This window comes from Lissotriton helveticus, chromosome 10 (assembly GCF_964261635.1).
Source record: "Lissotriton helveticus chromosome 10, aLisHel1.1, whole genome shotgun sequence".
NCBI lineage: Eukaryota > Metazoa > Chordata > Amphibia > Caudata > Salamandridae > Lissotriton > Lissotriton helveticus.
Window position 1 is genome coordinate 159,596,468 of NC_136071.1, and position 16,834 is coordinate 159,613,301.

General features: G+C 42.9%; 1 protein-coding gene across 5 annotated transcripts in view; it reads right to left on the reverse strand.

Annotated features, from left to right (window-relative positions):
* The window catches only part of CARD11 (caspase recruitment domain family member 11), a 1,114,500-nt gene that overhangs the window by 85,401 nt on the left and 1,012,265 nt on the right, over positions 1-16,834 (reverse strand). For all 5 annotated transcript variants that reach the window (XM_078664998.1, XM_078664996.1, XM_078664999.1 and 2 more), the window contains exon 17: positions 155-395. In XM_078664998.1, the coding sequence (XP_078521124.1) occupies positions 155-395 (241 nt within the window). The remainder of the gene's footprint in view (positions 1-154; positions 396-16,834) is intronic.

Below are 16,834 nucleotides of genomic sequence, written 5' to 3' on the forward strand. Positions count from 1 at the left end.
CTTTTAAACAGTGTAAGAAGATGAGAAACTTAGATGGCGCTCCGTCACTTAATCAAAACCTATGTGACTTACAGTTACACCTGGAGGTTTTATCAATGCCCTCCACTAAGGAAACCTCTGTTTTAATTTATTTTGTGGTCAACATTGTACTTACCTGCTGTAGCTGGGGATGGTTCCTTTATCCAGGTCCTTGTCGCTGAATGGGTCCACCCGGGCACAGAACCACTCATACTTCCCTTGATGCATGGTGTCCAGGACGTGCACGATCTCATCACACCTCAGCGACAGGGAGCAGCAGTCAAGCTGGCTGGAGATATTCAGGTTCAGACGGATGTAGAACGAGTCCCCGGACACCACCTGTCCAGTCTCCATTTCCTTCAGGAGCCTACTGTAACCTGCAGAGAGTAAGGCATGTATGTGACGAAATGGGAGAATAAAATTGATAATTTGCCTGGGTTGTGCCTACCTGGATTAATCTGTATTGGGGTATGAAGTAATATGTATCTATGAAGGGGTAACTCTATAGTGCAAATATAGATAGACAAAATTTTAATTTAAGAACTCTGGCTCAGATTTACTAAGATTTTGCCACAGGGTTGCACCACTTTTGTGGCACAGCCCTGTCACAAATCAATTTTAGGATTTACCAAACCATGCAAATCAAGATTTGCGTGACTTTGCGTGGGATTTGATAGCAAATGTATTGCAAGGCAGCACAAGCCTCCGCCTTGGATACCTTGTGTCGGGTAGGCATCAAATAGGTGGAGCATGGGCGTTCCTTTCCATCCACCCATGTATTTTGACACAATCCCATATTCTCTAAAGCCAGTTAATATGGGTTTGTGTCAAAATGGTGTGCCTGCCTGAAGCTGCCAGACAAGGAGAAATATCTTTATTTCTCATTGTTACTTCCTCTTTGCATTCTGCAGTAAACAGAATGGGTTTGGTGGTCTTCGAGCGGGGTGCTGGCATGGTGGCCCACTCCAAGTCTGCCAAACTCATAATAAGCCCCCAAGTGTCTTATAATGGACGGAGCTTGCCCACAATGCCACTTAACATGACCTTGCCTACCCATTAACAATGCCACAGGCTCCCTTTGCCAGCCCATATCATCTTCAAAGTAGTAAATTCTATCATATCTGGCAAGCGGGCTTAAGACGGAATGTGTGCTTCGTTATACTCACAGGAGCAAAATAATCATGCTCCTGATAAAAATGCAGGAAGATGAGACCAAGCCTTCTATTGCTATGCTCCAAGCATCTAAACTTTCCCCACTAAAATCTGATAAGCTTTGTCACACTGCTTTTCAGGAAGGAATGGAAGATTGTATTCTTCAAACAACATCTCACTTCTGTGTAGCGCCCAGTAATGATTCATCCCTGCTGGTAATTAACCTAAGTACTTTTAGAAGGTTAAAGACTACTGAACTGCCCAGTTGTTCTATTGCAGCAAGGTGAGATTTGCATCCAAGCTTAATCGGAGCTTCTTCAGAATTGAAACAAATACTATGTTCTAAGGGCTGCTGACGAATGGTGAATGGCCAAAATGCCAGATAAAAATATTGTATGACATGAATGTCATATCATGTCAAAAATATTGTAATTACCAAAATATTGTGCAATAGAATATCTAAAGTAAGCATCTAATGTATATGTTATATTGTTTTTAAGAATACCAATGTATCTTGTATTGTTTACTTTTATGTAGTTGATATGAATATCTACTTTTATTATTTTTATATATGTATATATCTTAATTATAACTGTTATTATGCTAGTACAATCGGTATTCATTTTTTAAAAATATGGCTTGTAATTCTAAATGTGTCATTTATTTAAATATAATTACTAATTTATGTACTAGTAGGTTATAGGATTTGTAGTGGAATTGGATGAAAAGTTAATGAAATTATAATTTATCTAGTTTTAATGTCAACTATTTTTACTGTTAATTAAATAGCTAATCTATATATATATAAACGAATGCATGTCTGTCTGTCTGTCTGTTTGTCCTTTATGCATTACTACACCATTCATCCGATCACCATGAAACTTTGGGAAGTTGTTGAGTACACTCCCGCGAAGGTTTCTGACATATGCATTACTACACCATTCATCCGATCGCCATGAAACTTTGGGAAGTTGTTGAGTACACTCCCGCGAAGGTTTCTGCCATAAACATTTTTTAAATATCGGCCGCCCAGGGCCATCACAATCTTTTGAATACTGATGTACGCACAAGACGGAAAAACAAAAAATCGTGTATCCACAAGCCCTCAAATAAATAAATAGAATTAAAACACCATTCATCCGATCGCCATGAAACTTTGGGAAGCTGTTGAGTATACTCCCGCAAAGGTTTCTGGCATAATTTTATTTTAAATATCGGCCCCCCAGGGCCCTCATAATCTTTCGAATACTGATGTACGTACCAGACGGAAAAACAAAAAATCGTGCATCCACAAGCACTCGAATAAATAAATAGAATTAAAACGACACTTTGAAATGATATCCATATTAAAATGAATAATTTTCAATAAAAATGACACAATGTGGCTGAGCAAGATGGAATCTACGTGAGTTCTTGCCACTCGGCCGCTCACGCCGGAAGCGTTGCGCTCGGCCAGCCGCCCTGCGCAGACCTGACAGATGCCAGAGCGATGCGGAGACAGAACTCATCCCGGCGAGACCAGACTCGCGCTCGAACATCAAAGCTCCCCATCCGAGGGGGGGGCATGCTGATCACGATCACAATTTCGAACGAGCTGAAAATCTTTAGCACAGTGTTGGAAGCGGTACTCTCCCTCGCTATACCGGCTTCTGGCACACAGGCGCGAGTGATTCTGCGCTATATTCTGACAGCGAAGTATCTTCTTCTTTGTCACCCACGACCCCGTTGAACTCTTGGCCGAAGGTGAACTCAACAACGGCCCGACCTGGCAGAATCACCGGCACAGGAGCAACATGAGTGCCAGAGGAGCGCGGCGAGGCCTTAAAACGAAGACTCCGGCTACTATAAATAACCCGCAAAACTCCAAGGATGCCGTATCAGCAGCTGTCAGTACTGCTACTTCTGGAGGAGCATCGGGAGGCACATCCAGCCACGGTCATGAGGTTAGTGCTGGATCCAAACCACAGAGGAAACCGGTGATCAAGCCAGGGGGGAGGGACGGGGGCTAAGGAATTAAAAAACTCTGATATAGTTCACCCCCCCGCTAAAATCTTCCTGGGACTAAAAAAGACTGGCAACAACTCCACCATTATCACCAAAACCCAAACAGTCGCTCAGGTAGAGGGGGCCACGACAAAAGAGAGCTCCAGGGGAGAACCCATACTCAAATCTGAAGAGGATGCAGGAGGCACTCTGGCTCCAGCTCCAGCTCAGACCCTAGAATTACCCAAAAACACAGACACTTCCCCCCTTCCAGAGCAATCCCCTAGCGACCACTCTGTACCTCAGGCAAGGAGCGTTGGCAACAAAAACCCCCGCTGCCAGCAATCATCCCTCGCTCCTAGCTCAGTGTCGACTAACGACTCACAATCTAAGGAGATTGACAAGGTTATTCAAAACTTGGTGGTGCCCTCCTCTTCTCAAACCCCTTGGACACCCGAAGCTGGCCCGGAGCACTTTTACTCCATCTCAGACGGCACCCCTTCGTCATCAAATGAGGACGTGTCCGAAGGTGCCAACGAAGGAGACAGCGAGATCTCGCACAAAGACACTGACACTGTACAGAGACCTAAAAAGCCTAGTAGCAGGAATAAGTGGCGCAGTCAGCTAAGATGGGATTACTCTGACTCCCAAGTGTCATATCCAGCTGAGGAAGAAGACTACAATACAACTCATTGGGGGAGCTCCAAAATGTTGCTTGCTGAGCAATCTGAACCATCATTAGCCTCCATACTAGCCTCAATAAAGGAGTTCCATGAAGAAGTCCGGGCCGATAACCGTGCAGCAAAAAACGCTGCCAAGAAGTTGCAAGGTGGTCTAAGGCGGCTGAACAAAACCTGCTCTGACATCAGCGATCGTGTCACGATGGTTGAGGCATGAACAGAGCACATAGAGACAGAAAGTCTGGCCACCAAACAACTTGGAGAGTCCAACACAGCCTGCATGGTCGACCTGATGACAAAGATGGAGGATCAGGAAAACCGCCAGCGTCGAAACAACTTACGCTTACTGGGTATTCCTGAAGGGAAGGAGGGGGAAGACCCAAGGCGCTCCATCATCAAACTGCTCCAGGAGTCCTTCCCTGATGAGACTGGCTGGAACTGGGACCATGAAGTACAGAGGGCCCATCTCTTCCCCTTTCATCTAAAGCGACAACACAATCCTGGAGGGCACCCAAGAGTTTTCTTGGAATTCTTCGGAAATTTTCTTCTTACGGAAATGATCTACGACAAAGCCCACTTCAATTCTAAAAAAGGTGCCAATGGAATAACTTTCTTCGCTAAGCCAGACTTCTGTCACCAGACAGTGAAGCGCAGATGACACCTAAGACAATTAATCTTACCTTTTCAACAGCAAGGGGCAGACGTGTATCTCATGAATCCTGCCAGGCTCAAAGTCATCCATAATGGAACCACAAAAATGTTCCTCTCCGAAATAAAAGCCGGGGAATATCTGGCCAAACTGAAGTCCAAAAGCAGCAGCAGATGAACTAAGTTATAATTGACAATTCCCACTCTTTCATAGGCCGCTGTGCTCTTCTACCTCCCTTTTTTCTTTTTCCCTCACTCCTCTTCCTCTTCCTGTCACAATATTAGTTTACATATAGTAATTTGCGGGGGGATGCCTTGACTACTGACTACTGGCTACTTTAGTGCAAGAAATCTAAACTGGGCCTTTGCTTCTTTTTTTGTTTTTCTCATTCCGGCGTGGCTGACGGCCAGGGCTCATGTAAATTGCCATAATTCAGGGTTTACCTGATTGCTCAAAAAAAGGGGGGGCACACAATCTTCTTTTTTTTTTGGAAAAATGGGCTCAGGAATATGTTGTAATATATCCTTTAAGTCAGTCTTGATACATGCTAAACAGAATGTACTCACTTTTTTTTTCTTCTCTTTTTTTTTTTCTTTCCCGTTTTGGCACCGAAGGTTACTACAAATCCTTTCTAAATGGCTAACTCAGACACTTTAAGAATTGTTTGTGTGAATATCTGTGGACTTAATGATCACTCCAAACGGCAAAGTGTGTCTCAGGGTCTTAGATCTCTGAGGGGAGACATTTCTTGCTTGCAGGAGACACACATCGAGGGCTCACAGAAACAACTGCTGGACTCCTTAGACTTCAAAGTTCTGGGGGCAACTACCCAAAGCTCCAAAACTAGAGGGGTGGGCATACTTGCAGAGAAAAGACTCCCTCTTAACACTCCTCGGGTCAAAGCGGATCCTCTAGGTAGATGGGCTATAACCGAATGCCTTCTTACTGACAGCCTTCCCTTTACATTATGCTCAATCTATGGCAGCAATACGGATGATCCTGGAGTTATCAACTTCATATCAGGGGAACTAGCCCACTGGCCCACTCCCATAGTTCTTTGTGGCGACCTCAATTTACATCTGCCCAGTAACTGGGCAACCGATAATAGCTGGAGGTACAATGGCAGAAAACCACTAGTTTTTCAGGCCCTGACCAACTTAGCTGAGACACATGGCTTAAAAGATGCATGGGCTCACTTGAATCCTTCGCTCCCCTGCTACACCTTTTTCTCTGCTCCTCACCGCACCCTTGTCAGGCTAGATTACTTTTTTATATCATCCTCTCTCATTAATAGCAGCACTATTGAGACTGCCCCGCGTTTTCTGTCTGACCACAACCCTCTTATCCTTAACATCAAGGGGTTGGGAAAACCGAGAACGCCCCCCTCCTGGAGCTTTGAAAAAGCTTTACTTCAGGATCCAGCTTATCAAACACACATGCGGGGTTGGATACAGGACTTTCTAGATGTAAACTTGGGGTCAGCCTCTCTGGCAGTGGTTTGGGACACGCTAAAAGCAGGCATCAGGGGCGAGACGCTTGGTTTCTCAGCGGGCAGAAACAAAAAGGAGAGGCTTTTGATAAACGATCTTCAGGAGAAGCTTAAGGAGGTTGAAACAAAGTTAACCCAAGCCATCCAAGCAGGGCTAAACACTGAGAGAATCCAAGTAGAGGTTATTCTGGCTAGATCTAGAATAGGAGCAATCTTCTCTGAAAAAGCTGCGGCAAAATGGGAGAACACACGGCAAGAAAATTATGAATGTAGTGACCGCATAGGGCACTACTTGGCAGTCAGGACCCGACAGCAAGTCTCGAGTAATGAGATACACACAATTAAACTCCAATCAGGTGAAGAGACCAAATACTTTGATCTGATATGAAAGGGTTTCCAGGACTACTATGCAAAATTATATACTGAGGAGAATAAAGATCCGGGTGACATTTTTGAAAATAACATCACTAGATATCTCAGCGGAATCAATCTACAAACACTCTCCACTGACTCCAGTGAGGTTTTAGAACTAACCCCCACCTGGGAAGAGATACAGGAATCCCTTAATTCCCTTCCGACAGGAAAGCCGCCGGGCTGGATTGCATCCCCGTAGAATTTTATACGGTTTTTGCACCTCAATTCCAAAAATTTTTAACAGAGCTACTGTCATCTATCTTCAACGGGGCTGCACCTCCACCCTCCTGGTGTAATGCCAAGATAGCAATCTTCCCTAAAAAAGATAAATCCCCGCTGGACATGAGTTCATACAGGCCAATAACAGGCCAATAACACTTATTAACTGTGACTCCAAGATTTTCTCTAAAATACTGGCAAACCGAATCTCCTCGGTAATGGAATCCCTAGTATCAGAGTGGCAGCATGGGTTTATCCCGGAAAAGGGCACAACAGAGCACGTTAGGAGAGCCATCACTCTATTTGACGCCGCACAGATAGCAGGGGACCCCATGTCTCTAATATTATTGGACGCCGAAAAGGCCTTTGACCGGGTCTCCTGGAGATATCTGTGGGCGGTCAGGAAGAGGATGGGTTTTGGGTCAAAACTGATACAAGCTGTACAAACGCTCTATTTAAAACCCTCCGCTTGTGTCTCTATAAATGGGCAATTAACCGTGCAACTTGAGATCTCCCGTGGCACTAGGCAGGGGATTCCTTGCTCCCCTCTACTTTTTGACCTATATCTGGACCCCTTCATCAAACAGATGGAGAACAACCAGAACATCTTACCAGTTAACTACCAAGGCTGCAGCACCAAACTCCTAGCATGCGTGGATGACTTGGCCATTACTTCACCTGATCCCCTAAGTGCCATAGTGGGTTTGGAAAGTGAGGCAAATACATTCGAAAAAATATCTGGGTATGCTCTTAACAAAAACAAGACCCAGACAATAACAAATAGTCAAATCTCCTGGGCTGACCATAGGGTAGTTTCTAAAGCAAACATTTAGGAGTCTCTATATCCTCTAACTTGGACGAAGTTGTTTCCAACAACTTACTACAGCTCGCCACACAAACCAGAAAAGCGCTGAAGGAAATAAACAACCTACATCTCACGTTAGTTGGTAGGTGTAATGTCATAAAAATTACCTACTTCCCCAAACTCTTATATCTTTTTCGCACAATCCCTCTAGAATTTAACAAAGCTAGCCTCATGAAATTTCAGCAGATATATACACAATTTATTTGGGCATATTCACAACCCAGGAGGGCACTTAAACAACTATGCCTGCCAAAAGACCGAGAAGGTTGGGCCTTCCCTAACATCACCTTGTATTACTGGGCCGCTGTCATGCAATATAGCTCTGAACTAATCAATTTCACAATGTATTTCTATCCTAATGTGGGAGAGGGGGAGCGGGGGGATCATCGTCGGATCTTTGATGTGAACTTCATTTGTACGTACTTTGCAATTTGAAAAAAATAAAAATTAAAAAATTAAAAATTACACAATGTAAATTGAATGTTATTTTGATGGCTTTCCTTGAATTTCCTTTCTTCGGAGATCGCAGCAATGCACAACGGATAAGCTAGTTGATTATAAATGATTTAAATTGTTTATTTGCTCTTTTATTTATTTGTTTAATATGTTCTTTTTAAAAATGTATGTTAGTGATTTATATTTTAGAAATTTTGGGGGGATTTGTAGGACAACAGCGTAGAATGTTTATTGAATTATAATTAATTTAATTTATATGTACGCTTGTATTGCAAATTAAATATTTAATTGGTTAATAATTTTAAAATTGTTTAACTATTTCATTATTTTGTTTGACATTTGTAAATTATAATCCATATCCTAATTAATATAGGTTTGCAATTCATATTTTAGTAGCAGGTTGTTGGGCTTGTGTGGGAATAGGATGGGAAATTATTGAAATTATATTTTTTTACTTCATTTTTGAACTTTTTTTTATTTATAATGCATTAGGTATACTTTATATTGTTTATATATGTTTGTTTTATTTGATTTATTAATGTATTGTTACATGTTTTCAATATTAATATTTGTAAATTGTAATTTGAAACTTTAATTGATTCATTTACGGAATATTTTTATTTAAAAAAATGTATTTTCAATTTGTTTGGGTGTATGGAGTTTTTGTAGGTTGTGGGGGTGAATTGAATTTCAATTGTATGCAATTTTTGATCAAATATGATTTAAAAACGCAGTATTTCAATGTTTTCTAGAAACTAATTATGAGTTGGAATGGTATATCTAGTTCTTATCAATTTCAACGCTTTCCCTAATGTTGCCTACACTGGAGTGGGAATAGTCAATGTAACCCCTCAAAGTCCAACACTTTCCCTACTATTGCTTGGATTGGAGTGTAAATAGTAAACCTAACTCCTCTGAAGTCCAACACTTTCCCTACTGTTGTGTAGACTGGAGTGGGAATAGTAAGTTCAAAACCTCAAAAGTCCAAAACTTTCCCTACCTTTGCTTGGACTGGAATATGTCACGCCGGCCAGCTTTTCGGAGAGCACACAGACAACGCAAGGCCAATCCAAGATGGCCACGCGACACTGCGCATGTGCGAGAGGATCGGGCAGGAAACTAAAGCCTGACCTCCCCGCTACTCTGAGCTTCGCGCTCTAGTGTCTCGTTGTACTTGCGGCGTGTCACTTCCGCCTCGCCAATCTTCGTCTCGCTCACTTTGTTTCCTGTAGTGGACCTCGATTCAGGATCCACGTCGTAGCGTTTTACTACTTCATTCTTGTTTGCTTAGCTGTCTATTTCGCTAAGCCTGAAGCGCAGTTGTGCTTCTCAGAGCCTCGTTGTCAGAGGCTTTCTCTCGGTGTTCCGCCTGTTCCTCTTTGCGAAAGATTCAGAGTTTTGCCCTTTTTTTGTTTCACTTATTGTCTCCCCCAGTGCCGGCTGTCTTCTCTCCGATTTCTTAGGGGGCACCTTACCTAGATTCTTGCGGATCTGCCTTTTGGCCGGACTACGGTCCCGTCGAACGGCCGGCCTTGCGGGATGTGGGTTTTGGTGCCTACTGGTGGATTGTGGGAGTTGTGGTCCGCCTGGCGGTGCATTTCCCCTTTTCCTTTACCATATTGTGTTTGCTGGATTTCCTGGATGCTGGCATTCGTTACAGCGCAGGGGAAAGAAGACCTGGTAATGCGCTTGTAGCGCACTATTATCATTTAACATTTCCTCTGTAAGGATTCTGTTGGTTCTCATGCATATGCTTACCGTTCTTTCAGACACACTATATCAGTGACCTTATAAGTTCTACTATTCTGCCACGCAGTTCAGCCCGTTGCTCTTTCAGGGGTAATATAGGTGCAGATCTCTATCATTACTCATTGGTGATTACAATACCCCGTAGATACATGCTTTTATTCACAACAGGCATTCCGTGGTACCTAGACACATTGAACGTTTAGGTAAGCAGATTGACCCAAAGAATCCCGGGTCACACCTTGTATTTACCAGGTAATAGACAGTCTATGTAGACAATATAATGAATGCTTGTTGATTGTTGTTGTACTAATTAACCAATCCTTTTTAGCACCAGCTTCCACAGAGAGGGAGATCCGTCCAAGAAGTCCAGTGTCTCTTCCCCTTTTTTCCTTGTTTTGTTCCCTCCTTTCCCTCCATATCACCATTGCGTTCTAGTTTTTGGTAGACGCAATAGGTGCAGGGGGGACGGGTTGGGCTAAACTTCGGTTCCTGGCACTCCAGCGAAACTGCTCTTGGATCCTTACATATAGGAATAGTAAATCTAACACCTCTGAAGATCAACACTATCCATACTGTTGCTTACACTAGAGTGAGAATCGTAAATCTAAAAATGCAAAGTTCAACACTTCACTACTGTTTCTTCAGGCTGTAATGGGAATAGTAAATCTTAACCCTCCAAAGTTCAAAACTTTCCCTACTGTTGTTTAAAGTAGAGTGGGTATAGTAAATGTAATCCCTCCAAAATCCAACACTTTCTCTACTGTTACTTAGACTGGAGTGAGATTAGTAAATTGAACCCCTCAGAAGTCCAACAGTTTCTCTACTATTGCTAAGACTGGAGTGAGTCAAGCATGTTTAACCCCTCTGAAGTCCAAAGCTTTACCTACTGCTAGGTGAATTGTAATAGGAATAGAAAATCAAACCCGTCCAAATTTCAAGAGTTTTCCTAATGTTCGTTTGAGTGAATTTATGTAATTTTTAGAATTGTTGTTTAATCTTTTTTTTATATTTTCTTTTTAAAATGTTTATATCACTTCTAAAAAATTTTTTTAGTTTTTCTATTTATTTTTTCTTTCAATAGTTTTGTCAACTTTTTAAATTGTTGAAATATTGTTATATTTTAAATGTATGTGAATATTATTTCTAAATTTAGTTTATAGTATTAAATAAAAGCATTTTATATGCTTATTTTAATATTTAAACAAGGTTACATATTGTGTTGTTTGCACATATTATTGTTAATTTTCACTTCATTTTACTGTGTATGTGTGTTATATATGTGTTTTATGTATTAATAATTTATATATATATATCTTTATATATATGATTATAACTATTTATTTGACATTATTTAATTTTTAAATAATTTGCTTCTTTAAATAAATTACTTAAATGTCGATATTTATTGAAAAACAATATTCTTAACTATTTCCTGGTTGATGTTCTGTTCCAGGATATTTGTGGCTGAGTATTTTGGCTGTTCCCGTTATAAGTGTGGGGACACCATATTATGGTAAAAGATATGTTTGACAAAATATTTGTCTCTTTCAGTACTTTTGTTTGGGATATTCTGTCAGACAACCAGCTGGTCCACTTCCAGGACTTTGGATTTGTTGATTTTTAGCTTTAGACAGGACTTGGACACCCATTAATTAGCTGCATTACAAAATACTGAGGTATAGTGTGCAAGCATTTGAATGAATGTATGTTCTGCTGTCAGGTTGACCTGTTTGACATCTATGTACTTTTAGTAGATCAAGACAAAGAAATTAATCAAATTGGGAAGGGGGCTGATGTAGATGTTGAGCAGTAGAGGTACTACAGTGATCCAATGAGTTACAAAATAAAGAACAGGGTGATTGAGAGAAAGGTAAGAGGAACAAGAGATCCAGTCCATTGTTCTATCTTGAAGAATCTTGTCTCAGAGATCCATTAAAGGAGATTTGGATGATGTACCATGCTGAAGAATAAGAGTGGCAGCGCAATTTCTATTAGCTTGTTTTTTATCAATGAGAAATTAATCTGTCCTCTAACGAAGTTGGACACCACTGCTTTTAAAGCAGTGAAAAAAAGAAATATAAAATGATAATACCACCGTTATATTCAATTTATTTCTCGCTACAGCGAGGCTGTGTTAGGGCAGGTGGGACTGGTGGCACAGAAAGAAGAGTTTGTGCACACTTAAGTGGCCTAGCCAAACAGTCATGCACACTTTGCATATTCCCCACCAGGTTATAATGCGCAGCCTGGTGGGGAATATGCACAGGCTCCCTGTCCCTGTCTGAGCACTGATCCATGGTGCTCAGACCAATCAAAACACTGCATTGCAGCGTTGTGATTGGCTCAGAGGAGACTATGTGCCGGGGTGCTTCCTACAGCTTCTTCCGGACTGGTGTCAGGAATAGAAGAGAAGCAGAGATGGAGGAGAGGCGGCGGAAAAGGTAAGTGTTTTTTTAAATCCTCTCTGCCTCGCCTCCCCCGTTCCCTACTGCAGCTTTGGAAGTCATCTGCATCGATGTACTCCTTTAAGTTACAGATATGATATTCATTCAACTAGTATGGTCATTAGGTAACTATTTCTGATAAATCTATAGTTGTTGTGGTCCCTAATGGCATATTTCAGACTTCTTAAGTGAAACTTTGATACAAGACACTTTGAAGTCATTGGGGAAGGTTCCAGAGTCAAATTCTGCATTGAGAATTGTTTTAGACAATGGGAAAGTAGAGGCAGAGTTTAGGTTCCTGGAGCTTCATTTATAAAAAGTGACGCATCGCTGCGTGAAAACAGCAATGTGTCTCTTTTCATTGCGCCCTCCTTGCGACATGCTGGATACGTCATATTTATAGTATGACTCATCATGTCGCAAGGAGTTACAGATACCTCATTATTTCTGATGTATCTGTATGGCGCAAAAGTGACGCATAGCTGGAGTGTGTCACAAAAGTGATGCAACTCCAGCAATGTTCCTTTCACATGGGGCAAGCACTTGAAGTGACGCAGTGAAATTTCATAGATTTCACTGCATCACTTTTACGAGGCTTACTTGCGTGGGAATGCACCACCTGCATACATTATATCTGACGCAGGTATAATGTGGCGCAGGGTTTTACAAAGTGACACATCTACCTAGATGCGTCACTTTGTAAATATGGAGCAACAAGGCACTTTTTTTACTCCGCTGGCGCGTCACAAAAAGTGACGCACCGGTGGCATGAAAGTGAGGCAAGGGCTCATAAATAAGCCACCTAGTGTTTCCAATCAGAGGGGATTCTGCATTTTACCCTGGGCTTATTCAAGTTCAGCCATGTGTTTGCTGCCTTTTAACAATCTGTGTGTGATCTCCCAATTGTTGAAGAATCTGTGGTAAGGTAAAACAAATCCAAGCCCATATAGATGTCTGGCAGCTTCTGACTGTGCATTTCTCCTGAGAAGTGTCTGTATTTTTCAGAGGACGAGCGAATTGAGTTTATGGTGTGACGTAAACTTTGATAGTTCTTGACAGAACTGTTTATTTCTTTTCAACTACTTGCCATAGGTAATAATGTTGTCCACCAACTTCTTCGCACCAATCATCCAATAACTTTTTGACAACATTAGTTCAACAGGCCCTCCTCACCTTTGACAAAAAATCCCATGTGTTATTTGATTCCACGATTTCCATGAGATTACAGTCTACATTTACCTTTTATGCCTTGCTGGGAGCATTATGGTCAATTTCGTGCTCCAGGCCATACCTACATGTTCAAATTTGTGCAATCTACCGCTCTCAGCAAAATGAAATCAATCACTGGCAAACATCCTCACGCATCATATGTCAGGGTATTGTGATCTTGGGTGTCATAAGAACTGCAGGAAACAAATAGGCCTTCATTTAGATACAAGGAACTCAGACATTTACCACGAGGTTTCATTTTGTGAAAATTATCCATTAATGCGGGGATACCAAGGGCATTTTTTTGTACTTGAGCAGGTCTCCCCATTTGCCACGTTTGAGTTTGAAATCCCCGGAAATCAGAATCGTTGGGTTTATATTCTGCTGGCAGTTTTATTGTGCCACTGATATTCTGAAGCAAGGATGCAAAACCTGTCACTGGGCAGAAGTATTTATTAACAAGCCTTAATAGTGAAATATTCAAAAGTGTGCTGACATGCGAATATAGATGTAGGAGAGCTGGTTCCAGTTACATGCTATTAGGGACAGTGTATTGTTCTTTTTCTCTCCCCTTGCATATTATAAACAAACATAGAAAAGGGCCAGTTAGTGGTAAAGAATAACAGCCAGTTAGAGCTAAAGACCTGAAGAATGCAAATTACCTTTTTAGGAAACAAAGTGGCAGACACATGTCGACTCTTTATTTAGACATGTAGGGGAAGAGAATAAGACTCTTTTTCGTTTCGTTTTTACCATGTGAGAGGGCACTAGAAATAAAGAGGAAAATAGTTACCCACCATTAACCTATTTTATTTTACCTACAACTGAGCCCTAGAAAAGTATGCAGCAATCATACGATGCTTACATTGCTCTTGACCCTCCATACAAGAGCCTTATTTTTTAAAGTCCGCTGCAAACAAAGGGGCCCATTAGGATGGCTGGTGGATCGCCACCGCCATGCGGGCGGTGGTGATCCGCCAGACATCTTTACCTGCCCGCTACCCATTTCCCCCTGCCCTATTACTAAGGTGGGGGGGACCGCAGCGGACGGAAAGACCGTTCGCCCCTTTTCCGCCCCGGTCACCTTGTGACCGGGGCGAAAAGGTTTAATATGGTGGCGGTGTCTATCAGACACCGCCAGCCATATTAGCATGGACCAAAACAAATGCCTTTCCGTGGTGGCAATGCCGCCACGGAAAGGCAGGCGGTCTTCACTTTGGGGGGCCCCTGTGGGCCCCCATGGTGAAGGCGAGGTGGGGGTGCACATGGGGGGTACCTGTGGTAACCCCCTGCATTTGCATACGCAATGCAGCAGGCACCGCGCGGTGCCTGCCGCATTGCGTATGCAAATGCATACATGCATTTTTGACATTGTGGCGGGCGGTGCTGAGAGCACCACCCGCCACAATGGTAAAAATGCAGGATGCGCCCGCCACTGTGGCGCGCGCATCCTAATACCCCTCACGGGACCCCCGCCCTTATGGCAGGCGGTCCCATTATCCGATAGGATGGCGGGCGGACTAAGTCCGCCCGTCATCCTAATGACCCCCAAAATGTCAGCAACGAAGAGCAGACCCAGCGTCCTTTCTAGGAAAGACCAAACAAGCAATTTAAACACGAATTTAGTAGGTCCTGGACAGAGGCATAAAATTGCTTTTGATAGATTCACCTCAGAGAATCTATCTATTTGTATTTAAACATTCAGTGGCAGAAATGTATTTTGGTATTTGGTCTCTTGCTTGGCAAAGAGCTGTACTTAGACTGGGAGGGGCTATTCTTTGGTGTTCTTTCATACAAAAGTGAGCATTCTCCTACTTCTTCTTGGAACATGGCACTTCTGAGAAAGATTTTTCGTAGAGTGGTGAATTCGTTTTGACAGATGTTCATGATGAAACATTCTCATTAGTCTAGTTATTGCGAGATAATTCCTTTATGCTGGGTTCTTCCATAAACATACTCTATCAAAGACTTTCTGACTCTCTTGGTCATCAAATCAAGTTGGTCCAAAATGCTGCATTGTGCAAGATTTTCGACCAAAAGAAAATCAGCATATAAATTTACTGAAATGACGTGCTACTTCTATGATAGCGGATTTGATCCACCATAGCATTAACATTATTTCATTATATTGCACCCCAGAATGTTCAGGCCTAGGTTTCTCAGTTCATTATTGCAAGGAAATGAAAGTGTAAATTTTGTATCCTCAGCTCCCTCACACAGTCTGTCTGGTGACCAGGAATTGCAGAAAACTTGCTTAGTTGTCTCTGCTGAGTTATGACAAGATGCAACTAGAACTTCATTTGTGTTCTCTGCTTCTTCTTTTCTGTAAACTTCTCAAGACTCATTTTTAGGAATTCTCCTAGACCTGTTTTAGTTGTCATCCTGGATAATTGAGGTGTGTTACTGTTCTATACATAGTCTGTTTGCTAACGCGTTGTCCACCGTCTAGAGGCAGTTAAGTCTCTTGTGTTAACTTAGTAAATATAATTAAGAAATTGAATTAAATCAAGGGAAAGCATCGCTAATGATAGTTGGCCGGTCTATAGTCATCCAAAGCTTCGTCAGAAAAGGGAAATGATGTGTGCACATAAGTGTTTTACGTTCAAATTGCCAAACATAATATTAACGCTAATTAGACCAAATATGCTGGAGGGAAATTGTAGGCAAGATGTGTGGAAAGGAATGGGAAACCAAAGAGAGAAAGTTGATAAGAAGTGGTGGTTGGTGCAATTAAATGTGGAAAAGCCAACATCATACGAAAGTTTCTCTGTCATTTTTAGGTTTCGCTGGAGGGCGGAGCTCTTAGCTCCGCCTCCAGAGAAATCTCTTGATTTCCAGTAAGGAAAATGGAATACGCCCCCCTGTCCCATTGGCTAGCTCCATAAATGGAGGCTAGCCATTGGAACAGAGATCTGTCCGTCAAGGCCGGACCAGATTCGGGGGCGTTCCTGAGATTTTTTCCCAGGGCGGAGTTACGTTTTTTCCCGTTCCCTCCCCTTTCACTGAAAGTCTGTCCATTCCCGCCCCCTCCGTGTGCCTTTCCGCCCCCCCCCTCGCTGTCCTGTGCACGTTTCCCGCCGTCCGTGTCCTCTCCCGCCCCCTCCCGCCGTCCGTGTCCACTCCTGCCCCCTCCCGCCGTCCGTGTCCACTCCCGCCCCCTCCCGCCGTCCGTGTCCTCTCCCGCCCCCTCCCACCGTCCGTGTCCTCTCCCGCCGTCCGTGTCCTCTCCCGCCCCCTCCCGCCGTCCGTGTCCTCTCCCGCCCCCTCCCGCCGTCCGTGTCCTCTCCCGCCCCCTCCCGCCGTCCGTTCCACAGGTTCCGCAGTGGAGAAACTGTCCAACCTCCTACAATTCACACAGTGTGTGTGGCCCCTGGGATGCACAGCGCCTCGAGGAGGGAAGGATGAATGTTCAGACAGCTGTGCATCTGGACCGGCACGTCAATAAGACAGCAATGCCATTGGAAACCCCAAGCCAGACCCATCCTGGGAGCGGTTAATGGGCACAGC